Raw genomic sequence first — 24,859 nt, 5'->3', positions numbered from 1 at the left:
ACATAGCAAATATCAAAGCACAAAAATACGAAACAGGTATTAAGTTCAAAAGATAAAATGGTGTAAACGAAATTAATCACATTTAAATAAATTATATGATATGGTAATCACATTGGATCTCATTCTGATTGGATCCAAGCTTGTTACGTATCATCTTACGCAGCCTACATCAAACTCTATGATTGGCTGAATCGTTTCCTGTTTCCTTCACTGACGAGGTACAAGCTACACGTGAAGGTCAGTTTCTAAGAAAAGAACACCCATATTGCAAATGTACCAAGGTTTACATCAACATGAACGGCCAAGGAGCAACAGCAGACCCACAGCTTCAACAGTTCATCGAGATCGAGTCTCAAAAAAAGCGCTTTCAGCAGCTCGTACATCAGATGACTGAGGTTTGCTGGGTAGGTGAAGCTCTTAGCTAGCTGTACATGCAGTACACAGACATGGAGTGAAATAAAGTAATATGGATCATCTGCATCTGCAATCATGATCTATTCTTTCTATTCTAAAGATTATTAAAAGACAAATGAGACCATAGCGGGAAGTCATGTTAATCTGAGCAAAAGTAATTCTGTTCATTATTATGTAGAATTAACAGGATCAGGTGTAATGTGTGGAAATCATTGTAGGACTGTGCTTGTTACTTAAGTTATTTTATATTTATATATATATATATATATTCATATATATATATATATATTCATTTAACATTTCAAAATGCGTTTTTTCTCTGTTTTCCCTAGGAAAAGTGCGTAGACAAACCTGGTCCAAAGCTGGATTCGAGGACTGAGATCTGCCTTGTTAACTGTGTCGAGAGGTTTATTGACACCAGCCAGTTTATTTTGAATAGACTGGAACAGACTCAGAGGAGCAGGGGCTCTTTCTCAGAGACAATGGCAGAATGAGACTGTTACTTGGACTTGAGAGGACACATCCTGGTCCAACCAGTGGGTCCTGATTCTGAACACTTCATTTACAAGATCTAACTCAAAGTATTTACTATGCAAGTGCCTGAGAACGAGTGTTGGTCTGGCAAGCCCTGCTGTGACGTCAGATAGATCAGTGTGGCTCGTAATTTAGAATTATACTGAAATAGACGAATGGCAGTTATGTAACTTTCTTGTTGTTTATTTTTACAGCTTGACACCAAGCATAATATTGTAAACTATACATGTTTCATCAACCATCGTAGGGTCTATACATTTGCAAACTGCTTTTATTACGTGCTAAACCATAAGCATCAAATCTCTGGAAATCATGTTTTTATTAACATCTTCTTGACTGTACATTCTTTGGCAAATAACAATGAGGTAACTTCACTCACGCAAGAAAACATTCATACACTGTATAGAACTGTGCCATAGTCTGTCAAGTTTGTACTTCTGTAATAAGTTTGTAAAAATAATGAAAAACATGTTTTTCATCAGTTAAATTTAAAAACCCTAAAAAACCTTTTGAATCAGAAGCTATTGTTTTACATTTGTTTGCTTCTTCCATTCTCCATTTGCGTTCATGTCTCTGGGTTGTTTGGGCTCTTCATCTGCCTGCATGTTGTGGCTGGGAACAGCAGTGTATGACTGTTGTCCATATGAAAACCCCTGGGGGTTCTTTTTAAGGAAGAGAGGCAGGGAATCCCACGTAAAAGTGATGTCCTTAAAAGCATGCAGCAGGAAAATGCCTAATATAATGGTGAGGAAGCCACTGATAGTCCCCAGTGCCCCATCTGTGGTCATTTTCAACCATTCTTTGAAGAGGATAGCAGAGCAGGCCATGACCGAGGTTGTGAAGAAAACATAGTAAATTGGTGTAACGATAGAAGTGTTAAAAATGTCAAGGGCCTTGTTCAAATAACTGATTTGAATAGTTACACATATCACCAAACAGATAATTAACACCCAAAACAATGGCTGTTTTAGTACTGCTATTCCAGCAAACAGTTCCTTGATGCCGAGGCCCAGACCTTTTACGCAAGACACAGACAGCGAGCCAATCACAGAGCAGATGAGGATGTAGACCAACACATTCTTCTGTCCATAACGTGGAGCCACCGCAAACATGAGGACCAGACTGCTTCCCACAACGCTCACAGCATACACAATGAATCCTATTAAAGAATTTAAGCCAACTATTTTATAAAAAGGACTCGTGACACTGTATAGTCACACAATATATTTGCTTTACCTGGGTCTTTGAGCTTCTCAGCCATGGCACTGAGGGAAGAAACCTCCTCTTCCTGCGGTGCATGAATGACCATTACCGTGGAGCCTATGATGCAAAGTAAGCAGCCAATCTTCCCATGCACATTGAGCCTCTCATTGAGAAAATAAGACGAGAGCACCGCACTGGAGGAAGGCAAACCAAGGTTTAATACTAATGAAAAGATTAACCTGAAAATAATACATTTAAATGTGCCTGTATTTAGAAGTATTTCTCACCTCACAAGTACACTCAGTGCTCCCAGAGGAGTAACCAAAGTTGCAGGTGCAAATGCATATGCAGCAAAATTAGCAGCTTCTCCAGCTCCCACTATAACAGAACATAAAAGTCTGTTCAAACAACATGAGTGGTTTTATGGTTAAATATTTGGTTGGTTGTGACTTTAAAGGTGGACCTTTTCTGGGGTTGATCACCTGCTTGTTTCCATGGTCATAGCTTTACTTAGAATGTTCCACTACAACGCATTAAACAAATGAGCATTTTCCATTATAGATATTTTAATTGCCCCAAAAATACATTTAAGAGACGCATTTTTCTTATTGTGAGAGGGACTGCCACTCCACAGTCCTGACCTGTAACTTGGCATTTTGCCATCACCGGATGATCTGTATAGGCCTAATAACATACTGCTGAACATCCCTATCCCCATCGAGATGAGCAGAAAGGTTAAGGCACCTTTAAATACTGACCATATAGAAAGAATAAAGCACTTACTTGAAATGAGCCCAGCCCACCAAAGCCATTCCTTCAGATAAGCATATCCTCCTTGACCTATTATATACACAATATGGTTACTGTTTTGAAGTATATGTATCAGCACAGTCTATGTGCTCTTTGCATAGATCTATGTTAGGGTGACCAGACTTTCAAAATCAAAAACACCCCTGGTTTGGGGTGATTGGTAATAACAAAACTGTGAAATGAGTGCGTAATTTAGGAAAATGGTTCTGCATTTTTAAGCATCTTTTCTATATTTTACTAAACAAATGACAATGTATGCTTCTCTTTTCTGTTGGCAGGTATCAGATTGGTCAAAAATAGGGACACCTGGGACATTTCTTGTATAAAACTAGGACATATCAATGGTTTTAGATAAATCTGCTGGGACAAGGGACACCCTAATATATGTGCTCTTTGCAGGGATCTGTGTGCTCTTTGGTGTACCTGCTCGCGTTGATCCTTTGCTGGCCAATCGCAGAAGTCCTTTCTTTTTCAGTATGAAACTTGCGCCGATGAAAATACTCGAGCTTACAGCCAACGAAAGTCCGATGTAGAACTCTTTACGATACACCTCCATCTGGAAAACAAAGATAAAAGTTTTACTGGCTACAAAAATATTGAAAATCAAGAAGTAAATCGCTGTTTTTCAAATTTACCCAAAAATTTAGCAAACGTTATATGATGTTATTTATTCAGGACTGATTAGAAAGCCGTTCCGTGACAAATGAGATAAAAAAGCAGCATGTGGGAAGATGAAACGTGAAAGTATTCTGTAAAATAAACAGTTTTACCTCAGTTATCACGTCGATCCCATTCGCAGAAGTTTGTTTGGTAAGATCATGAGACTAGCAGGTGATTGGCTGCAGTGACACTGGTGCCGATACTTCCTGTGTTAAAACATTATGCGTGGAAAGAAATATCCTTGTTCGTCAACATGTTTAACAGTTAAACTATTTCTATATATATATAAAAAAAAAAAAAAAAAAAAAAAAAAATATATATATATATATATATATATATATATATATATATATATATATATATATATATATATATATATATATATATATATATATATATATTACAAACAATGTGAAGTAAAAAAAAAAAAAAAAAAAAAAGAAATGCAGAAGTTTGTGAAAGTACTTCTTGTTTGCGTTCTCCGACGCGAGTTCTGGTTGGATGTCAGTAATGACGAAAGCGGAAACAGTCCTTTTTCCTACTCCAAAACAAAACGTGATATATCAGAGGGCAGTCTAAATGATAATTTCTCCTCGATTAACACATTAGTACGGATCAGTTGGATGCTGATCGCTTACTCACTCCGTAATCATTATTTCTACGGATATCACTGGAAAATATACGTTCTATTGCACTAAATTTATTCTAAAATGAAGATTTCCTGTTTGCCACTTGTAAGAGCTTTCAGGTCATTACAGAAAATACAGCAAAGCCACTGTTCGCTGAGAAAGAATCAGTTGCGTTTTAGCTCCAACGTTAATCAAAGTGTGTCTAACAAGTCACATGTACTTGTCCAGTCCAATGAAGTACAACATTGCAATAATATACTGAATTAAATGTCATTTACCAAGTGAAGTAAAACCCACAGGGTCACAAAGTAAAAACTGGCATGAATATTTAATGAGAAATACACAAAACTGAAAAAAAATTGTACAAATTGAAATAAAATAAAAATGCATTATTCTTATAATTTCTAGATTTTTTTTTTTTTTTTTTTTTACATAGGTTCTCCAAATATTAGCCTTTATCCATTGAATTCACAGCTGGATGAATCCTTCCAAAGAAATTCAGAATCATAAACTTGCTGATGCCACAACAGTACTGTTTGATCCATTTAACACCATCTCCTTTCATCCACAGTTATTGGCATGTTCACTACAATCTGCAATTTAATATGCATGATAAGAGTTGTTGCTCTGCCCAGGTTGTGAATCTGTAGAAAAAGTGTATACATATTAATATATGCTTATATTCAAAACATCAGCTGTACTTATTCAGAATATGTGGAAAAGAGGATACTTACTAGAAAGCTGCTGTTGTAACTGCCTGACCAAGGCTGCTGTCTGTTGCTGCTGTTGAGTCCGTTGCATTCCTTGTCTCTGAAACTTAAGAAGCATACAATGTTTTTTATTTTATATTTAAAAAGTCATATTCTACAGCACTAATTATTCAGTCTAATCCAATTACTGAAACAACAAAGTCCTAACATTTACAACATTTATATTTACATACATTACTTCAATATAATGCTGCACATGAACAAAAACTACCATACAATATGGTATAAGGAACATACCTGTACCAAGGGCTGCATGCCCAGGCCCTGGTTCTGTGCCTGACCAGGAGGAGGCACAGCAGACACCTGCTGTTGCTGTGGGACCTGCTGCTGGGGAGCAACCTGTTGAGGCTGCACCTGCTGCTGTTGCTGTTGCTGCTGTTGTTGTTGCTGTTGTTGTTGCTGTTGTTGTTGCTGTTGTTGTTGCTGTTGCTGCTGCTGTTGCTGCTGCTGCTGCACTTGCTGAACCTGCTGCTGTGTATCGAGAGGAGCACAGTGAGTATGGCTGCAGTCTCTTCAAGTATTTCGTCTTTATTTCATCAAAGCCACACTTACTCTTACTAGTGCTTGCTGTCTGAGGTACTGCTGCTGCTGTGCAGCTGCTGCTTGTTGCTGTTGCTGCTGCTGCTGTTGTTGTTCTGCAAGCATCTGATTAGATGGCCTAATGTTGGGATGGACTCCCTGGCCTCCCATGTGACCAAGGCCATGCATAGGATTCTGCTGCATTGGTTGATGACTAAACCTAAACCAACACAAAAATTTACTTTAGGCATTTATGGAAACCTATAAAAATAAGGCTTTCAGAACACACACAAGATTATCTTGCTGCATGTTTATAATAAATATACACTGACCTCTGGATGTTATGGGTATAGTTGGGTGCCTGTTGGTGCACATAACCACTGGGCCTTGGCTGCATTTGCCGAAGGGGATCTACCATAGGTGGGTTGGCTCCAGGATGACTTCCCTGGAAGTTCTGGTTTCCATAAGAAGTAGGGACCATCCCACTGCCTTGAGGAGGATGCTGCTGCATCCCCATGTGTGTTCCATATGAGGTATAGCCCTGGGATATGTTCTGAAAACAGACAGACAGATTTTTCAGTAACACTATATAAGGGGTATTATTGAAGAATTTAAAAAAAAAAATATATATATATATATATAGAATTACATTTCTTACCTGATTTGCTTGCATTGAACTATATTGTTGGCTAGGGTTCATTTGCCTCATCGGACCCATCACATTGTGATTCTACAGTTATACAAAAGCCAGAATTAGAATAGCAAATTCAAAATGAAGTGAGGTTCAGACTGATGTGACTTAGTAATTTTTATAGAAATTAGCATCTGCAAATATACACTAAACCCTGGATTGAAAGTAAAAAGAACTAGAAAGTAATCAGATCCATAATAACAAATATATAGTCATGAATTTATTCATAAACATAGAAAAAAAGTCTATGTGCTCTTTGCATAGATCTATGTTAGGGTGACCAGACTTTCAAAATCAAAAACACCCTTGGTTTGGGGTGATTGGTAATAACTAAATTGTGAAATGAGTGCGTAATTTAGGAAAATGGTTCTGCATTTTTAAGCATCTTTTCTATATTTTACTAAACAAATGACAATGTATGCTTCTCTTTTCTGTTGGCAGGTATCAGATTGGTCAAAAATAGGGACACCTGGGACATTTCTTGTATAAAACTAGGACATATCAATGGTTTTAGATAAATCTGCTGGGACAAGGGACACAGGGCTCAAAACTGTCCCAGTCTGGTCACCCTAATATATGTGCTCTTTGCAGGGATCTGTGTGCTCTTTGGTGTACCTGCTCGCGTTGATCCTTTGCTGGCCAATCGCAGAAGTCCTTTCTTTTTCAGTATGAAACTTGCGCCGATGAAAATACTCGAGCTTACAGCCAACGAAAGTCCGATGTAGAACTCTTTACGATACACCTCCACCTGGAAAACAAAGATAAAAGTTTTACTGGCTACAAAAATATTGAAAATCAATAAGTAAATCGCTGTTTTTCAAATTTACCCAAAAATTTAGCAAACGTTATATGATGTTATTTATTCAGGACTGATTAGAAAGCCGTTCCGTGACAAATGAGATAAAAAAGCAGCATGTGGGAAGATGAAACGTGAAAGTATTCTGTAAAATAAACAGTTTTACCTCAGTTATCACGTCGATCCCATTCGCAGAAGTTTGTTTGGTAAGATCATGAGACTAGCAGGTGATTGGCTGCAGTGACACTGGTGCCGATACTTCCTGTGTTAAAACATTATGCGTGGAAAGAAATATCCTTGTTCGTCAACATGTTTAACAGTTGAACTATTTCTATATATATATATTAAAAAATATATATATATACATACATTACAAACAATGTGAAGTAAAAAAAAAATTAAAAAAAGCAATGCAGAAGTTTGTGAAAGTACTTCTTGTTTGCGTTCTCCGACGCGAGTTCTGGTTGGATGTCAGTAATGACGAAAGCGGAAACAGTCCTTTTTCCTACTCCAAAACAAAACGTGATATATCAGAGGGCAGTCTAAATGATAATTTCTCCTCGATTAACACATTAGTACGGATGAGTTGGATGCTGATCGCTTACTCACTCTCCGTAATCATTATTTCTACGGATATCACTGGAAAATATACGTTCTATTGCACTAAATTTATTCTAAAATGAAGATTTCCTGTTTGCCACTTGTAAGAGCTTTCAGGTCATTACAGAAAATACAGCAAAGCCACTGTTCGCTGAGAAAGAATCAGTTGCGTTTTAGCTCCAACGTTAATCAAGATGAAAAATGTTTCTACATCACTACGCCCATCTTCTATGTAAATGCTTCACCACATATTGGACACTTGTACTCAGCTGTTCTTGCAGATTGTCTAAGCAGATACAAACAATTGAGGGGATTTAGAACTAAATTTTCTACAGGTAAGAATGTCCCTTACATGCCACGACACTATTGTCCATTTTGTCATTCATAACACTTTTTTTTAATTGTAGGTACTGATGAACATGGCTTGAAAATCCAACAAGCTGCTGAGACTGCTGGAGAAGACCCTCATGTATTCTGCACCAATGTGTCGGAGAAGTTCAAACATCTTTTCAATTCCTACAGCATATCGTACACGGACTATATAAGAACCACGGAGGAAAGACACCGCGTGGCTGTGGAGCATATCTGGTCAGTGCTGAGGGACAAAGGACTCATTTACAAAGGCAGCTATGAAGGCTGGTACTCCACGCAAGATGAGAGCTTTCTCACAGCATCCCAGGTTGGAAATGCCATAGAGACATCAGGAAAAAATGTTAAGGTTTCCCTGGAGAGTGGCCATAGGGTAAGTTGTGTGATGATTTGAACAAAATAACTCATAATCGTGCATTAAAAATCTCAAATATGTGACCAACTTGGCAGGTGGAGTGGATGAAAGAGGAGAACTACATGTTTCGTCTTTCTACATTCAGACATCAGCTTTTGGACTGGTTGAAAGCAAATCCTAACGCCGTACAGCCTGAACGCTTTTATAAAGATGTTGTCCAGTGGCTCCAAGAGGATCTCCTTGACCTGTCAGTATCTCGTCAGAAAAGCCGCCTTCAGTGGGGTATCCCTGTGCCTGGTGACCCTAACCAAACTATCTATGTGTGGCTTGATGCTTTGGTGAACTATCTAACTGTTGCAGGATACCCTGGAAATTACCAGCAGTGGTGGAATGTCACTCATCACGTTGTTGGAAAGGACATATTGAAATTTCATGCCATCTACTGGCCAGCTTTTCTTTTAGGGGTTGGACTACCTCTGCCACAAACAATACATGTGCACTCACACTGGACAGTCAGAGGAAAAAAGATGTCTAAAAGTGTAGGTAATGTAGTTGATCCTCTTGACAGATCAAATATGTTTACCACTGATGGTATGAGATATTTTCTTTTACGCCAAGGTGTCCCTGATTCAGACTGTGACTATACAGATGATAAAGTGATTAAGTTACTAAATGCTGAGCTAGCCGATTCTCTTGGTGGTCTGCTGAATCGATGCACAGCCCCTGCATTAAATCCAGCACAACTACACCCCAAATTCTGTCCAAAATCATTTCCCTTGGAACCTACAGACCAAAGCAGGGCTGTTGCTGAGGATTACCAAATGTTGAGTGCAGTGGGGAAACTGCCCTCTGTAGTGGAGCACTATTATGAGGACATGCATGTGTACAAAGCATTGGAGGCAATTCATGCATGTGTGAGGCAGACAAATGGCTTTGTGCAACGCCATGCACCCTGGAAGTTGAACAGACAGAACATGGAGGAAAAACACTGGCAAGACACAATCATACATGTGGCACTTGAATGTCTGAGGATTTATGGAACACTCCTTCAGCCAGTGGTTCCCCAAATCTCAAACAAGCTCCTCTCCAAATTAGGTGTAAAGCCAAGTGAAAGAAGTTGGGTGGCACTGAACTTCCTGCCACGATTTCATGGAATGGAAAGTCCATTTGAAGGGAGAACTCTGAGTACAGATACTGAAGTGCTTTTTAATCGTTTGGAAAGGTTTTCTGTAAAAGGACCAAAACCTAAAAAATTCAAAAACACATCAAAGTGTGTCTAACAAGTCACATGTACTTGTCCAGTCCAATGAAGTACAACATTGCAATAATATACTGAATTAAATGTCATTTACCAAGTGAAGTAAAACCCACAGGGTCACAAAGTAAAAACTGGCATGAATATTTAATGAGAAATACACAAAACTGAAAAAAAAATTGTACAAATTGAAATAAAATAAAAATGCATTCTTATAATTTCTAGATTTTTTTTTTTTTACATAGGTTCTCCAAATATTAGCCTTTATCCATTGAATTCACAGCTGGATGAATCCTTCCAAAGAAATTCAGAATCATAAACTTGCTGATGCCACAACAGTACTGTTTGATCCATTTAACACCATCTCCTTTCATCCACAGTTATTGGCATGTTCACTACAATCTGCAATTTAATATGCATGATAAGAATTGTTGCTCTGCCCAGGTTGTGAATCTGTAGAAAAAGTGTATACATATTAATATATGCTTATATTCAAAACATCAGCTGTACTTATTCAGAATATGTGGAAAAGAGGATACTTACTAGAAAGCTGCTGTTGTAACTGCCTGACCAAGGCTGCTGTCTGTTGCTGCTGTTGAGTCTGTTGCATTCCTTGTCTCTGAAACTTAAGCATACAATGTTTTTTATTTTATATTTAAAAAGTCATATTCTACAGCACTGATTATTCAGTCTAATCCAATTACTGAAACAACAAAGTCCTAACATTTACAACATTTATATTTACATACATTACTTCAATATAATGCTGCACATGAACAAAAACTACCATACAATATGGTATAAGGAACATACCTGTACCAAGGGCTGCATGCCCAGGCCCTGGTTCTGTGCCTGACCAGGAGGAGGCACAGCAGACACCTGCTGTTGCTGTGGGACCTGCTGCTGGGGAGCAACCTGTTGAGGCTGCACCTGCTGCTGTTGCTGTTGCTGCTGTTGTTGTTGCTGTTGCTGCTGCTGTTGCTGCTGCTGCTGCACTTGCTGAACCTGCTGCTGTGTATCGAGAGGAGCACAGTGAGTATGGCTGCAGTCTCTTCAAGTATTTAGTCTTTATTTCATCAAAGCCACACTTACTCTTACTAGTGCTTGCTGTCTGAGGTACTGCTGCTGCTGCTGCAGCTGCTGCTTGTTGCTGTTGCTGCTGCTGCTGTTGTTGTTCTGCAAGCATCTGATTAGATGGCCTAATGTTGGGATGGACCCCCTGGCCTCCCATGTGACCAAGGCCATGCATAGGATTCTGCTGCATTGGTTGATGACTAAACCTATAAAAAATAAGGCTTTCAGAACACACACAAGATTATCTTGCTGCATGTTTATAATAAATATACACTGACCTCTGGATGTTATGGGTATAGTTGGGTGCCTGTTGGTGCACATAACCACTGGGCCTTGGCTGCATTTGCCGAAGGGGATCTACCATAGGTGGGTTGGCTCCAGGATGACTTCCCTGGAAGTTCTGGTTTCCATAAGAAGTAGGGACCATCCCACTGCCTTGAGGAGGATGCTGCTGCATCCCCATGTGTGTTCCATATGAGGTATAGCCCTGGGATATGTTCTGAAAACAGACAGACAGATTTTTCAGTAACACTATATAAGGGGTATTATTGAAGAATTAAAAAATATATAGAATTACATTTCTTACCTGATTTGCTTGCATTGAACTATATTGTTGGGTAGGGTTCATTTGCCTCATCGGACCCATCACATTGTGATTCTACAGTTATACAAAAGCCAGAATTAGAATAGCAAATTCAAATGAAGTGAGGTTCAGACTGATGTGACTTAGTAATTTTTATAGAAATTAGCATCTGCAAATATACACTAAACCCTGGATTGAAAGTAAAAAGAACTAGAAAGTAATCAGATCCATAATAACAAATATATAGTCATGAATTTATTCATAAACATAGAAAAAAAAGAGTGTAACCTCACCAGTCTGACCTGTAGCTGGGCCCTCAGCAGTTGTTGCCCACTGGGCTGAGGCTTGTATGCCATAGAATACTGTTTGTCCATTCCCATCATGCCGGGCATATTTGCCTGCATACCGGGCATCATGCCTGGGTAACTGGGCCGTGTGGGCATCATCTTGTTCATTTGAGGATTACGTGGTGGTCTATATGGAGGATCTAAGCCAGGACCACCTATTTAATAGGAAATGGTAATAACAAATGTATTTAAAAATTACAGTTAAAATAAATAGTTTGCTGATGAAATGAAATAGATTCTTGGCCAACAAACCTGGAGGCAGAGGCTGGTTCTGAGTGTACATGCTCATGCCCTGCTGGGCATAGGGCATTCTTCCAAATGGAGATTGCATAATGTCTGTGGGCATACTTGTTCCATAGGGGACACCACTGGGAGTGCGGTTCACATAGTCCTGAGGAAGAAATGAAAAGAAAAAATGACCATGATGATAATGGACTGAAGACAATTAAGTGGTCCATGTAGATGTGACTCACCTCTGTCTTGTTTTTTGGCTTTTTCTTATTAGTTCCCTTCCTTTTATTAGAATCAGAGGTGACATTTGGGACATTCTTTTCAGACTTCCCTGCCTCCATCATTTTCTTATCAGGCTCTTGGGAGACAGGAGTCAGAGGTTCCTCCTCTTCTGGGGGAAGGGGGAGGGGCTCCAGGTAGTAGCTCCGTGGTTTTGGTTTCAAATGAGTATGGTACAGCAACAAACGCTGCTGCTCTTCAAACTTTGTGACTTTGCGATCTACACGCACAGTACCAAACCAACCCCAGGAGAGGGGTGCGGAATGTTTGAGCCCTTCAAAGACATCCCAGGGAGAAATCTTTTGTTTTGTAGAAACTTGAAGACCCTGAGGAACACGCATAGCTTTAGCATTAATTTTAAATGTGCATTAGTGTCAAGTCCTAAATATAAAGACTTACCTCCTTTTCAAAACCAGCAATTTTGTTTCCCTTGGTGTCAATAAGGGAGCCCTGAGGTTCACAAGTTATGACATCACGTGTTTGCTTAGGCAGGGGCAAAAGTTGACGAACTTTTTCCAAACTTTCAGATTGTCGGTCACCAAGCTCTTTCTGCATGCAAAAAGTTACAACAAACAGGCAAGTGAGAAGTCAGTAACAACAAACATGCTTTTGAACAGAGGGTTGTAAAAATGCATTTCATTTAATGATATCAATGGTTTATTACCTCCACCAAGGAGGTTATATTTTTGCCGGCGTTTGTCTGTTTGTTTGTTTGTTTGTCTGTTAGCAACATAACTCAAAAAGTTATGAACCGATTTTGATGAAATTTTCAGGATTTGTTGGAAATGTGAAAAGGAAGAACTGATTTCATTTTGGGCGTGATCTGGAAGAAATCCTGGATTCTGGATCACTTTGAAATTTTAGTTAACATTGTGGTAAATGGGGCCAAAAATTTTGTTTCTCAATATCCCGTTTAATTATTGACCAAACCCCATGAAATTTGACTCAGGGATGGACAATGGGATCCTCTTTCATATTCCAAAGGCTGATCCGGATCTGATCCAGAAGACTGATTTTATCACAATTTATATAAAAAATGGGGGTAGTCCTTGGCGGAGGTCAGCGCTCTCTGAGTGCTTTTCTAGTAGTTTAGAATGGCTTACCCTGAGCTTTTTGACCAGATTCATATAAGCTCTCTTATTCTCCTCCATGCTTCCCTGTGAGATACTAGACATATCAGCAGCCAGCGTACCATTTATAAGCACACTCAACATGTCCAACACTGTTGTGAAGAGTTCACTGTTGTAGACACAAAAGTGTTATTGGGGATTGCATTTTGTATTATATTTATCAACTTAAACCAATGTTACTACTTACTTATTAGACTGCATGTCCACTGTGCCACTACTGATGATGTCAAGTAGTAGAACTGCCCACTCAGTCGTCTGCTGGGTGCTGCGCTGCACCGTGTCAAACATGCCACCCACCTGCCAACATAAGACAATAAGAATCTGAATTCTTCATGGATCCTTAATGGGAATGAATCATCACGGCAGAAACTGGGACAATGCTTTTTTTTTCTGAATGTAAATTCTTATAATAATAAATATTTATATGTGATTCAGGAGTACTACAGCCTAAAAGCTGCCGGGAGAGAAGAGCTCCTCTGTGAAGCATAAACAACCCTTACAAGATTAAGCCGTAGTTTGAGCGCCTCGTGCATCATCTGCTTGGCCTTGCAGTCATCCTGATACTGGTCCTCTCTCCAGTTGGTGACAATCTGCTGCACCTGGCTGTAGAGGGAGGTCAACAGGCCCTCCCTTTGTTCATCCTGACCCTTTAAACAGGTCAGCACCAAGGACAGGAAGGGCTGCTGGCTCAACAGAGACATACTGCAGGGAACAAAACACATCATCAGGATTCATCACAAGCAGGATTGTTTAGTTCAGGGGATAATCCATTAATACCTCTTCTGCTTCTGTCTATCCCGCTCTTTACGTGAGGAGGAGCCCAAGTGCTGTCCCTTCTCTAGTTCTTCCCCTGCCGCTTTAAGCACATGACCTTGAACTGTAGTGGGGAGTTTGGCTATCAGTGGAGCCACAAGCCACACGCCAGACCGCTCTGATGAGCTGAAGCACCAAGAAAACCAACTTTGACCCTCATTCACAATTTTAACATTATAAACATATGCCGCAGGGATGAGAAGGCAAACCTGAGAATAGGTTTCATCTTGCTTGTAGTACTGCTGGTGCTGGAAGAAGAACCACCTTGCACAGCTGCTCCATTCCCTGAGGGGTTACTGGAGTTCATCTCAGCTGATTTTTGAAAGACCTCTATAGTGGCCTTAGCTATATTCTCCAAAAGTGAATACAGCTCCTAGTTCAGCACAAGTTTATCAGTACCTTACACAGAATAAGGACGATGGATATAAAAATAGAAAACTTACATTGTTGGAGCTTTGTTTGATCATCAGCTGTAACTCAAGAGATGACTGCCTCATTGTCCATTGGTCCATGTTCTAGAAGACAAGACAGGGTTTTGTTTTTAATGTGTTTATGTTGTGTCACCCGGAGGAGGCAGCACAACTCCATACAACTCTTTGCTCTACTAGTATATAAGGACACATTATCAGCAGTGAGGTATGGCAGGTTGTGTCTAAATATGAGTGCCCAACCTGGAGGATTCGTTTGATGCGCTGTCTCTGAGGGTTGTCTCCATCATCACTGTCCAGCTGGCGATGGGGGTAACAGATGAGCTGCAGTAGCCTCTGGGCTTGGATGTTTACAAGAACTGGGTCCTGTAGGGCACTGCTATCCTCTGAAAGGGACTTCAAACAGCGCTCTCCAACCCATTCCTTAAAACATGGAAAAAGAGAAAGAACAAAATGCATAAATTAGGCAGTAGAGTCCACTGGGAGAAAGGTGGTTTAGTTTGTAACTAAGGCAATCAAGTATTGAAATTAACATTTCCTGAGACTGTATTAGCACATGTAAACGACTCTCTTACCTGCTGACAAATTGTCTTCAGAACATATTTAGCATACACATCCAAACTCGCAGTTTCAATAGAGACATTACGGCCCTCTGAAATGTCATCAAGGCCAGTGTTGTGAGAGAGTGAAGAGCCTCTTAGTTCTGCATCACCTACAATAAATGTCAATTAATGTTTCACTATATGCACAACATGTATGATCTAATTTACTGAGCCTGTAGAAATGACACTTACCAAGCATAAAGACTGCTTTCAACACAGCAAACACTGCTCCAACCACTATGCTGTTCTGAGAAGCAGCAAGGAGGTGCCTATCACATGAAGACCTGATACCTACAGAAGACTTATCTGAAAAACGATAATAAATGTTAGATATATCTGAAACAACAAAGAAAAAACAATACACAATTCTCTTTTTAAATACCAGATTTGATGCCATCTTGGGGTACTGGATTACGCTGGGGGGTTTTAAACAGGTGGAGAAGAATTCGGCAGGTCAGTCTTGCTCCTGGCTCAGAATCTTGTTCACTGCAAGCTGAGGGTTGGGCAAAACATGAAATAATCCATTAACTATTGTAATGTTGTAAGCATGGCAGCAAGCATAATGACACTAGCCCACGTGGCTGAATGTGATTTTACCCATAGCAAGGAAGAAAAACAAGGCTAATGGAAAAAATAAAGGGCCCAAGTTTTATGCAGGCTAAATTCATAACCAGCATATCATCAATTTGAGTTGAGTTTCAAAGCCCAAGGGTTCATCTCAAAAGAGGAGACATGAAAAGAAGACCAGAAAATCAGAGTCTTACCTGCATTGAGGAGAGAAGGAATAGCCACACAGCGAACCAGGTCTTCAAGAAGTAAACACTGTCGAGCAATCAAGATGGCTACAAAGGTTGCCAGAGAGTCGTGGAATGACAAATCGCTAACCTGGTATGCAAAGATCCAAATTATTCAAACAATCTAGTACAGGACTAAAATAATCTATAAAATGAAGTGTTGTAAACCTGCTTACATCTACATTACAGAGTAAATCATTGAATCCACAGTTGCCATTATTAGAGGAGCAGCACAGAGCCTTAAGAACGCCGAGCCATTCAGCGCTCAGTGAACGGCAGTATGCGGTGAGTTCCGCACAGAGGATCCCGATATCATTGACCCTGCAAAAAGAGGTTGTAAATTCTTAAAATGTTTTGTACTATTATGTGATGTCCCATTCATAACCACTCGAACATTTATACACTAGTATGGTGAGACACTGGAAGCCTGGATGGTTCTTTGTGCAATTGTACTGCTCACAGCATAGGCACTATAACAAAAACAGCTAAGATCCAAAGGACCAGAATGGATATGACCCTATAAAATCTAGCAAATCATGGCTAGTCATTGAAAAGATAAGCAGGGCTATTACTAACAATTCAGAAGCACAGATTTGAATTCAATATAGGAAATGATTTGACAAAGTGGATACTGTTCCAACATACCTTTCAGGATCTCTGTGATCCACGCACACATCCATAAGAACGTTACACACAAAGCTGTAGCGATTGGCGGGGCTGTCATTGAGGATCTTGCCCACCATTGAGTGGTTGAAATTGTGAGCCAAGGGATTGGCAATGGCCTCCACCATGAATACTGGGTCCCACAGCATATTTGAGTCAGATGGATCAATGTTGCAGTAAATTGAGTTCTTCACTCTGGAACAAAACTCACTGAAAGGAAAAATAAGTCAGTTTAATTCACCTACTACAAACAAGCATGCATGCATTCTCTTTATTCATATTTAATTGCAATACAATATGGTGGGCGCAAACCTGAAAATCTCCCCAAACTTGCTCTTAAGGTGACTACAGGAAGTGTAGAGGTCATACAGGTAGGCCAAGATGCAGCGCTCAGCTGAGGAACAGTCTGCAGGATTCACTCCAGGTTTGACCACAATGCGCAGTCTAGCAAAAAGAGAAATAATAATGTAAATAAACATACAAAGGTTTGTTGTTTAGCCCATACTACTACAAGACTTCTTACCCATCAAATACTGTTGCTGCCTGCTCTGGGTTGAGAATGAGACAGGAGTGGTACCTTCTAAGAACAGCTACAATGCACAGGCAGAGGTTGATGGTGTAGCTGCCCACCAGACTAGACGACTTGAGGATCAGCTCTGCTTCCACCAGACTTAACTCATTTAAAATCTACAAACAAAAAACTGTTGGAAGAAAGAACCACTTGAAAGAACGAACATCACCCTACTTATCAATAGCTTACCTGAATAGCATAGTCTATCAGGCCACTAATGTTGAGGGAATACTCCATAAGGTCAAAGATGAACTGAATGTGCTGCACGAGAGGCAGGTGATAGGACATCCCTGAGGAAAAGCTGGTGATCTGTTCAAATGCATTTTTGAACACCTGCAGCCAAAGAAACAACATACAAATGAGAATGCAAATCACCAGACAAAAAAACTACAGAACCACCTTTTAAGTGTAAATTATTATTTGTTGTGACTACTTGACTTGCTCTAGATTTTTTTTTGTGCATTTGGAAGGACATTGTGCTCTGGACAAAATAACAGGTCGTGGTGGTATGGACTGACCTGGGAGGTGACCTGGTGCTGGTCAAAGTGGGAGAGATGCTGGAATTTGGAGAAAATATCCTCAGCTGTGGGAAAGGCTTCAGGCTTACTCCTCTTCCTCTTTTGCCCTTCCTCACCTCCTAGGCAAAAATAAACAAATTGTCAGATGACTTTAAAAATATCTAAAGCTCAACAGAACATTTCATTGCATTTTTATTTCATTTGTTAAAAGCATCAGGTTAAATGGTATCATAAAGTGTAAAAGATCAATGATAATTTACACTTAACTAAAAAAGAGCAGACATGATGTGCAATTGCACTTTAAATCCTTTCATTACTTGAAAAAGGTCACATTTATAATAAAGTGGATGTGAATAGATTAGCTCCACTTGCTTAAAAAGTAGATGAATTGAGACACAATGCAACAAATACCCCTCAAGATCTTATAGTAAAAATAAAATATGATTATACTGATCAAAACAGAAGACAGAAATGGAATATAACTAGAATGAATAAACACCATGGAACAGCACTAATTTAACATGTTGAAACATTCAAGCATGACAAGGCTCTGAGGCTCCTTTAAAAACAGGTACAAATCTCTAAAAACAATGTTTACTGCAAGTCAGTATTACCTGTTTCTGCTGTGCTTTTGCAATTCAAGACCTTCAAGATATCTTTGGTTATTTTCTTGATGGTGTGTCTTGCCTCATCTCTTTGTTTGCCAACTCCATAAAGGACCACTAAACGCTGGTTGCACTCATGGCTGGCACTCTCCTCCTTAACATAAACAAATTCACACGCATCGTATGGTCAAGGATAGAAAGGTTTAGAAATGTGTAGTTTATTCATCCACACCTCATCAATGGTAAAGCCTGGTTACCTGAGGAATAGGGAAGTGTGTGGCATACTGAATGTGGCGTGGTTGCTCATATAGTTGAGGGAAGGCAGGGTCCAGATTTTTATCTTTGATCCCTGCCTTACTGTCTTGATCTGGAGTGGGCTTCTCAGGAGATGGGCTGCCTTTGGACGGAGAGAACATCTATATAGAAGGAAATGTCAGTACATTAAAATCAATAAGGTTATTTATGACATTTAGGCACTTAGAGAAAAAGCGAAAACAAATGTGGTACCTCATCAAAATTAGCACTAGAGTTGTGATCAATTTCCATGGACTCAGAATGGCCAGTATCCTGTTGAAAAATAATAACTTATGTCAATAAATTTTTTGAGGATCTACATCTCATCACTCCCTCCAACAACGAATGCTTTCAACATGCCTCCATTTTAACACTGCTGTTGGTATCCTGCTCCTTGCGCTCTGACTCATCCAAGGGCTCGTCGCTGGGGGAACGGGGGCGGGGCATGTGGGCGTCCAAGGCCAGGTCACCACGGGAGATGAGAGTACACATGTAGATGTTGTGGGAGAAGACATCATGGCGGATGAGCTCGTAGAAGAGGAGGACCAGGTTGGAAAACTCCACTCGTTCGCTTTCATTGCCAGGCTCACCTAAATAGAACAATGGCGTAAACATATTAGTTCTTGCAGATTATTCACACAAACACACCAACAAGGAGGGATGTTAAGATTATTTGGGTAATTGATAACTGTGATTATTTCGGTTACTGCATAATCCAGAGAACCAAAAATATGTTTTTAAATAATTTAAATTCAATCTATATACCAATAAAGTAAGCCTTAATATCAAGCGCTTTTTACCTGACTGTTTATAACTACATTAACAATACCTTTTCTTTTCATAAATCACCTACTAAGCAGAGGAATGGTAATCTGTTACACGATGTCCAGCCATGATGTCAATATAATACCGTAATTGTAAAACTGTAATGTTTCCACTAGGGTTGTCAAAAGTATTGAAAATGAGATACTAATCATTATTAAAATGAATATCAAAACTAGTACTCAGTCTTTTTAAAACTAACATTTCCTGAATAGCTTTAGAATGATCTTGAGCTGTATCAGAACAACACCCATGGGCACTGAAGAACATACCTTGTCAATGGAGGGATTACACAGATATAAGTCCACGTGGCAATATAAAAGAAAGTATTGTGATTTAAAGTTGAAAATTCTAGATGAAGTGTGTTTTTATTTTATTTTTTATTATCATATATGATGTATGATATCAGAATCAGTATTGAGTAGCCAGTGTATGCCTTAGTACCGGAATTGAGTTTGAAATTTTAGTATTGTGACAACTGACCTAATCACAAAATCTAAAATCTGATATTGAAAGCATAAACATAAACATAAACCCAGGCTCTTTTATATTGGTAATAAAGAAAGATGGCAAGGAAAAGTGTTCAAAAATGCCCAGTCAATTTATGTGCCTGCCATCTGCCTCTTTTTACAATCCTTTTACGACATTGGTACCAAACCACTACAGGAAAATGGCACCCAAGATGTTTCATAAGCTGAGAAAATTGTCAGGTTATTCAGAACCAAATCTGTTTCGCAACATTAGATGAATCAGAGAGGGGCGACTCACTCAGAGTGGGAGCTTGAGTGTCTAGAAACTGGAGCAGCACATCTTGAAAGACTGGTAGTGTGGCAGCGGAGAGTGAGCCAGAGGACACCGAGCCCTTCTCGTCCACCACCTCGGACTCACCACACCTCTGTAAACACACAAAATGGTTGTGAGGGAAGAAATAAACTTATGGGTAACATTTTAGAGTAAAGAGAAATATGCCTTAATTAGACTCAATAAAGTATGAAAAAAGACTTCATTCACAAAAGACAAGCATCTTATTAAGAAATCAAGCTTAGTAAATACTTTATACCCTAATTCCTAACCCTTAATTAAGAATTATTAACTTAGTAACTACTTCACTATTAGTCTATTATGAAGTAAGTATATTCATGCTTTATTACGATCAAAATGTGCAGTCTTTATTAAGTGTTACCATATGTTTTAAAAGTGTTGCTCACTTACCTCTGCTTCTATTTCAGCTTGTCTTTTTTCCAGCAGCTTCGCAACCACCATGGCCCTGTGTCTGCCTGAGCGCTTACAACAAACAGCCCATTCACAAAGTAAAGTCACCACAGCATCATCATCTGGGGACATCTAAGGGAAAAATACATTACAGCACATTATAGTGTAGTGTAAATCTAGTGGCCTTTAAGGCATCTTTATTCCTTACCTCATGGCCATCTTTGCTCTGCCCAGATCCAAATATCCGGTTATAAAGGGAATCTAAAGAGTTGCTGAAATCAGACTTTTCAAAACTGTGGTTGTCCAAAACCTCAAGAGTATGAAGAACTCTCCCAATTGTGAAACCTGAGAAAAAACAAAACAAAATAACATACCATTTTCTCCACACAATTATGTTAAATTATGTCAGTCGGGAGATGTATCGTTTTCATTTCTAACCTGCTGTAGTCTCCTGGCATTTATCAAAAGACCACCTAAACTCCACCGCCTGACCTCTCTCTTTGATCTGTTCCTCAATTTCTCTCAATTTGGCCCGGACCTGCAGTAAGAAGCCATGTTATCATCTTTTCATGTTACAAAGGCTGTGAATAATTTAAATAGTGAAAAGTAGGTGACCTGCTGGGTGAATGTGGTGTTGCCCCCTGGCATTGGCAAGCTGGATGGGGCAATAGGCAGGAGGTCCAAAGGAGAACCAGTCTTATTTCGACTATCTGTCAGTGAGTAGTGCCACACAAGAGCACTGGGACAACACAGTGCTATACTCTGTAATGGAAGAAACATTATAAAAAGGGGTTAGGCATCTAGAAAACAAACTTCATCAAAATGATATTTATTTTTGATAACCATTCATTTCAGTTTAAAGTCTACATTTTTAACATTAGCATAGTACAGAAACATTAGCATTTGAGAGACTTAATTATGAACTGTTAAAAGGCACACTATCTAACTTTTCTAGTGAAGTGTGTGCAACTTGCTTATGTCCATGGATATATTATTGCTTTGAATGTTCCAAAGAGTAGCATTTTACTCATTACAATGGAGACAACAAGAGGACCCATCGTCATAAAAGTTACATAATGTACCTTAATACAGGAATCAAAAGAATTTCAGAACATGTTTGTAGATACCTAATCTAACTTTTACGAGATACCTCTATAAAATAAATGCAATCTTTGTGATTTTCTAAAGCCAATCATCAAATTAGCAATTTCAATCTGACTGCAGTTATTCTTATGGTCCTGTAGTGCAATACCTGTAACATGCAACTGAGCCCAAAAACCAGAGGCCTGTGCAGAGGGCAGTTATAAAAGTCTGTAAATGGCGTCTGGGCCTGGCTCCCTCCTGCAGGCTGGGATGTCGGGGTGGGGGGCAGGGCGTTTCCTTGCTGTGTCAAGATGCCATGAGCTGGATGTCCTCCTGTGCCAGAGCTCCCGTCGCTAAGCAACAGGTTGAGGCGCCGTGTGCAGAAATATGCCAGTCTTCGTGACAAGTAAGCTGACTGGACGAATTCCCCTGAGTACTGCGTGATGGGAGAGATTCACAGCATTACACATAGCTCTTGGTGTCTGTTAAAATTAGTCAGCTGTGAAAACATAGCCATATGAACGGCTGCGGAACCTCAGTAAAGGTCAGCACGGCTTAAATGTTGCGCGCTAAAAACATGCACCGAAATATGCATAACTACCGACAGCTGGAGAGGCTGGACGGAAAGTAAAATATACACTGTCCAAGTACAAAGAGGAAAAGATTATGAAAAAAGGATGAAAAATTACCTGCAGTAAAAGAGGCAATAGGAGTCTGAGCAGTTCATCTTCACCTGGTCGCACCTTCTCAAAGCATTCCAGCACCCATGTCAAAAACTCATGCCTGTCCAGCATGCCATCCTATTAGGCAAACAAGGTAATTAGTAAAATACCCTGTTTGACAAGAACCTTAGGAGAATTAATATTTAAACTCACTTGAAACATAAACATGGCAAGTTTTTCATTGTACTCCCATTGTTTCATGGCTTGCTCCACATCAGGAGGTGGTGCTGGCAGAGGTGAGCTACAGCCTTGATTGGGAAACTGCCTGTAGAACTCAGCCACTTTCTGCAGCTGTTCCCATAGGTACTTGGTAATGATCTGTGTCCATTCTGCACACACACATTAGGATGGTTAACTCACCTGTCACTCAATTATTTACAAATTCAACAGATAAAGAAAAGCCATCACCATACCTATACAAGGGTCAATCACATGTCTCTTCTTAACTTTTGTTTCAGTGATGGCTGCATGATAAGCACATGTCATTTTTATCATCCAGGCTGAACGCATAACAGGCACAGAATACTTAGCCAAGTATCCAAAAACCTCTTCCTTTTTGCTGAAAGTTGGAACCTGGAAAAATGAACAGCTGGTCTCAATTTGAATACAACACAAATTAATTTAGAAAAATACTAAAGGGCATAGTGCGGCATATTAATTACCCCATTATAAAAGAAGCCTTTTAGAGATTAATTAACTAAAGTTACCTTCTTAGCCAGTTGTGTCAGAGGTTTAGTCCCTGCTAAGTCTGTAAACCAATTATTGATGGAGCTCTGTGACCTTGCAGTGAGAGGCCAAAAATTATCCTTTTGGTTGACCTGTGGCTTGCGCTTCCCTGTGTCTGGGAATGTATTGTAACGCAACTTTTCCGCAATGATACTGCTGAAGTTGGAACTGATCTGGAAATACATAAACATACAAACAACTGAATGACACTGATAACAAACAAAACCCATAAATCACTTAATAGCACTAAGGTTTACCTTGGAGGGGTTGAAATTGACATTTTTTGCACTGCCATGTTCATCTCCTGACACCGCTGGTTGATTATTAAATCCTTGCTTCACATTCAGGGCAGTTAATTCATCCTGAAATAACAAGATTATAATTCAAGAAAACATTTGCAATTCTAATATTAACAAATTGTATCAATTGTAAGCGTGTTTATTTTAATTGTAATAATTGACCGCGTCTATAAAAGCTTTAATCATTCATAACTGTTCTGCACAACTCATAAAAAATATGCCTTTTCGTTTTTAAAAGGCAGCTAAATATTTTCACACTGAAGCCTAGTTTAGACGACAGGGTGAGCATAGTCCAGGTTATAACATTTTTGCAATTTCCCTTTATTTAAAAAGTTATCATGTAACCAGCTTAGTCGCCGCTGTTTTTAGGTCACTCTACAATTACGATGACATTTTAGTTTTGCTGTACAGCTTAACATTGCAAAACGGTGTAAATAATTATGCATCTAATCACTGTTATGTAAAGGAAGGGAATTCGATCTTCAGTCTTCAGCAAAATCCAACTGATATTCGTTAGCGATGCAGCTTTAGCAATCCCGAAAGACCAAAACATTATAACAATTACTGGTCACGCACAAACCCACAAGAGTACTATGGTGGTCTAGCCAAGTTAAGAAAAAGATTGAATGTAATATTGTTCATGAGATCAACCTCTATAATTAATAGGCAATCAACACGGCTATGTGTTTGTCCAAGTAAGCCTTGCAGTTAGCACACTGACAACTAGGAGCTGTTCATTGTTATTGCAAGGCCCCAGCTCGTTTAAAGGCTAGGCTAAACATGCTAGCTAGTGTTAGCAGGCGAAGCAGCTCGGGTGGAAATCCTGTTCCAGAAACGCTTTTACCGGAGTTTTTCAAGGCACGTCGTTTACACTGACCTCTTTTTGCTTTGGATCTTGTGGATATACATCTGGAGGGCCGAGTCTGGGCCGCTTTAAAGGCCGGTGTTCGTAACTTAATATCCCGAAAGCAGCCATCATCCAGCGGCATCACAACCAGAGCCAGAGCCTGGGCTTTCCTCCTCCTCCTCCCGAGCAGCAGAGCGGCCCTAAACCAAAGCCACAACACAACACTGACACTTCCCGGAAGCGCACTCGGCACAACTCCTGCAAAATATTACTCCACATGCAAATTGTTTATAGATGCATGGAGAGTTTAGGGCCTTTTCTATTTAAATGCTTCTTGCCGAAAACTTAAATGCTATATATATATATATATATATTTTTTTTTTTTTGAGTACCATAGTTTACAGACCTAAGTGTGCAGTGACGCTTGCAACTTATATGCACCGAACAGAGAAATTATCTGCATGTTTGTTCTTGTGTGACCCGAGTAGACTAATGCTCGTGGGCTTTTCATGTCATTGACCCACTGCGCATTAAAGCTGGCTGTTGAAGACAAGGCTGGCTGTACTTTTATTTACATGTAAAAAATAATAATATTTTAGTTTTTTTTTTTT

At 39.5% G+C, this 24,859-nt stretch overlaps 4 protein-coding genes across 8 annotated transcripts; 2 read left to right on the top strand and 2 right to left on the bottom strand.

Moving 5' to 3' along the window:
• Positions 1–109: 109 nt before the first annotated feature.
• Positions 110–1,468, top strand: timm8a (translocase of inner mitochondrial membrane 8 homolog A (yeast)). The gene is made up of 2 exons (XM_020923392.2): positions 110–404; positions 747–1,468. The coding sequence occupies exons 1-2, from the start codon at positions 294–296 to the stop codon at positions 906–908; spliced, it is 273 nt and encodes a 90-aa protein (XP_020779051.1). The 5' UTR covers positions 110–293; the 3' UTR covers positions 909–1,468.
• zgc:101583 (uncharacterized protein LOC494104 homolog) lies at positions 1,249–3,862 on the bottom strand. 2 transcript variants are annotated; one of them, XM_055159238.1, is made up of 6 exons: positions 3,732–3,862; positions 3,385–3,517; positions 2,935–2,991; positions 2,439–2,529; positions 2,185–2,345; positions 1,249–2,107 (listed from the first exon to the last, which is right to left on the bottom strand). In XM_055159238.1, the coding sequence occupies exons 2-6, from the start codon at positions 3,515–3,517 to the stop codon at positions 1,470–1,472; spliced, it is 1,080 nt and encodes a 359-aa protein (XP_055015213.1). In that variant the 5' UTR covers positions 3,732–3,862; the 3' UTR covers positions 1,249–1,469. The 2 variants fall into 2 exon arrangements, with proteins under 2 accessions (XP_055015213.1, XP_055015214.1); XM_055159239.1 differs by having other exon boundaries at positions 3,597–3,736.
• A 701-nt stretch (positions 3,863–4,563) lies between these two features.
• On the bottom strand, positions 4,564–24,463 carry med12 (mediator complex subunit 12). 4 transcript variants are annotated; one of them, XM_055159231.1, is made up of 44 exons: positions 24,279–24,462; positions 23,360–23,464; positions 23,084–23,275; positions 22,790–22,949; positions 22,530–22,705; positions 22,344–22,454; positions 21,824–22,090; positions 21,187–21,333; positions 21,010–21,109; positions 20,780–20,916; positions 20,572–20,703; positions 20,128–20,254; positions 18,898–19,127; positions 18,751–18,810; positions 18,501–18,659; positions 18,253–18,397; positions 17,639–17,757; positions 17,310–17,453; positions 17,073–17,236; positions 16,862–16,993; positions 16,532–16,759; positions 16,063–16,207; positions 15,857–15,977; positions 15,475–15,585; positions 15,285–15,398; positions 15,066–15,202; positions 14,734–14,913; positions 14,506–14,577; positions 14,272–14,435; positions 14,027–14,188; positions 13,750–13,951; positions 13,437–13,546; positions 13,223–13,358; positions 12,519–12,668; positions 12,083–12,445; positions 11,862–12,000; positions 11,556–11,764; positions 10,611–10,613; positions 6,198–6,269; positions 5,872–6,092; positions 5,573–5,759; positions 5,258–5,491; positions 4,985–5,066; positions 4,564–4,894 (listed from the first exon to the last, which is right to left on the bottom strand). In XM_055159231.1, exons 1-44 carry the CDS (start codon positions 24,378–24,380, stop codon positions 4,851–4,853), a joined length of 6,495 nt encoding a protein of 2,164 aa, XP_055015206.1. In that variant the 5' UTR covers positions 24,381–24,462; the 3' UTR covers positions 4,564–4,850. The 4 variants fall into 4 exon arrangements, with proteins under 4 accessions (XP_055015206.1, XP_055015203.1, XP_055015204.1 ...); XM_055159228.1 differs by lacking the exons at positions 4,564–4,894; positions 4,985–5,066; positions 5,258–5,491; ... (1 more) ...; positions 5,872–6,092; positions 6,198–6,269 and adding exons at positions 9,734–10,058; positions 10,149–10,230; positions 10,698–10,885; positions 10,958–11,178; positions 11,266–11,337 and having other exon boundaries at positions 10,419–10,616; positions 24,279–24,463; XM_055159229.1 differs by lacking the exons at positions 4,564–4,894; positions 4,985–5,066; positions 5,258–5,491; ... (1 more) ...; positions 5,872–6,092; positions 6,198–6,269 and adding exons at positions 9,734–10,058; positions 10,149–10,230; positions 10,698–10,885; positions 10,958–11,178; positions 11,266–11,337 and having other exon boundaries at positions 10,419–10,613; positions 24,279–24,463.
• On the top strand, positions 7,466–9,825 carry mars2 (methionyl-tRNA synthetase 2, mitochondrial). Its single transcript, XM_020923555.2, has 3 exons — positions 7,466–7,961; positions 8,034–8,368; positions 8,446–9,825. Exons 1-3 carry the CDS (start codon positions 7,706–7,708, stop codon positions 9,628–9,630), a joined length of 1,776 nt encoding a protein of 591 aa, XP_020779214.2. The 5' UTR covers positions 7,466–7,705; the 3' UTR covers positions 9,631–9,825.
• Positions 24,464–24,859: the final 396 nt, after the last annotated feature.

Source organism: Boleophthalmus pectinirostris, unplaced genomic scaffold, assembly GCF_026225935.1.
Source record: "Boleophthalmus pectinirostris isolate CB_2022bp ecotype Guang Dong unplaced genomic scaffold, ASM2622593v1 HiC_scaffold_23, whole genome shotgun sequence".
Classification (NCBI taxonomy): domain Eukaryota; kingdom Metazoa; phylum Chordata; class Actinopteri; order Gobiiformes; family Gobiidae; genus Boleophthalmus; species Boleophthalmus pectinirostris.
The sequence above is the reverse complement of the archived record's forward strand: the minus strand, read 5'-3'. Positions and strand labels throughout refer to the sequence as shown.

Coding starts and splice junctions, on each gene's coding strand:
- timm8a (XM_020923392.2), top strand. CDS start 294: ATGAACGGCCAAGGAGCAACAGCAGACCCACAGCTTCAACAGTTCATC. Junction 405..746: donor AGATGACTGAGGTTTGCTGG/GTAGGTGAAGCT, acceptor TGTTTTCCCTAG/GAAAAGTGCGTAGACAAACC.
- med12 (XM_055159231.1), bottom strand. CDS start 24,380: ATGATGGCTGCTTTCGGGATATTAAGTTACGAACACCGGCCTTTAAAG. Junction 18,811..18,897: donor ACAGCAGTGTTAAAATGGAG/GCATGTTGAAAG, acceptor ATTTTTCAACAG/GATACTGGCCATTCTGAGTC. Junction 18,398..18,500: donor CACACTTCCCTATTCCTCAG/GTAACCAGGCTT, acceptor GTTTATGTTAAG/GAGGAGAGTGCCAGCCATGA.
- mars2 (XM_020923555.2), top strand. CDS start 7,706: ATGAAGATTTCCTGTTTGCCACTTGTAAGAGCTTTCAGGTCATTACAG. Junction 7,962..8,033: donor TAGAACTAAATTTTCTACAG/GTAAGAATGTCC, acceptor TTTTAATTGTAG/GTACTGATGAACATGGCTTG. Junction 8,369..8,445: donor CCCTGGAGAGTGGCCATAGG/GTAAGTTGTGTG, acceptor CCAACTTGGCAG/GTGGAGTGGATGAAAGAGGA.
- zgc:101583 (XM_055159238.1), bottom strand. CDS start 3,517: ATGGAGGTGTATCGTAAAGAGTTCTACATCGGACTTTCGTTGGCTGTA. Junction 2,992..3,384: donor CAAAGGATCAACGCGAGCAG/GTACACCAAAGA, acceptor TGTATATAATAG/GTCAAGGAGGATATGCTTAT. Junction 2,346..2,438: donor GCACTGAGTGTACTTGTGAG/GTGAGAAATACT, acceptor GCCTTCCTCCAG/TGCGGTGCTCTCGTCTTATT.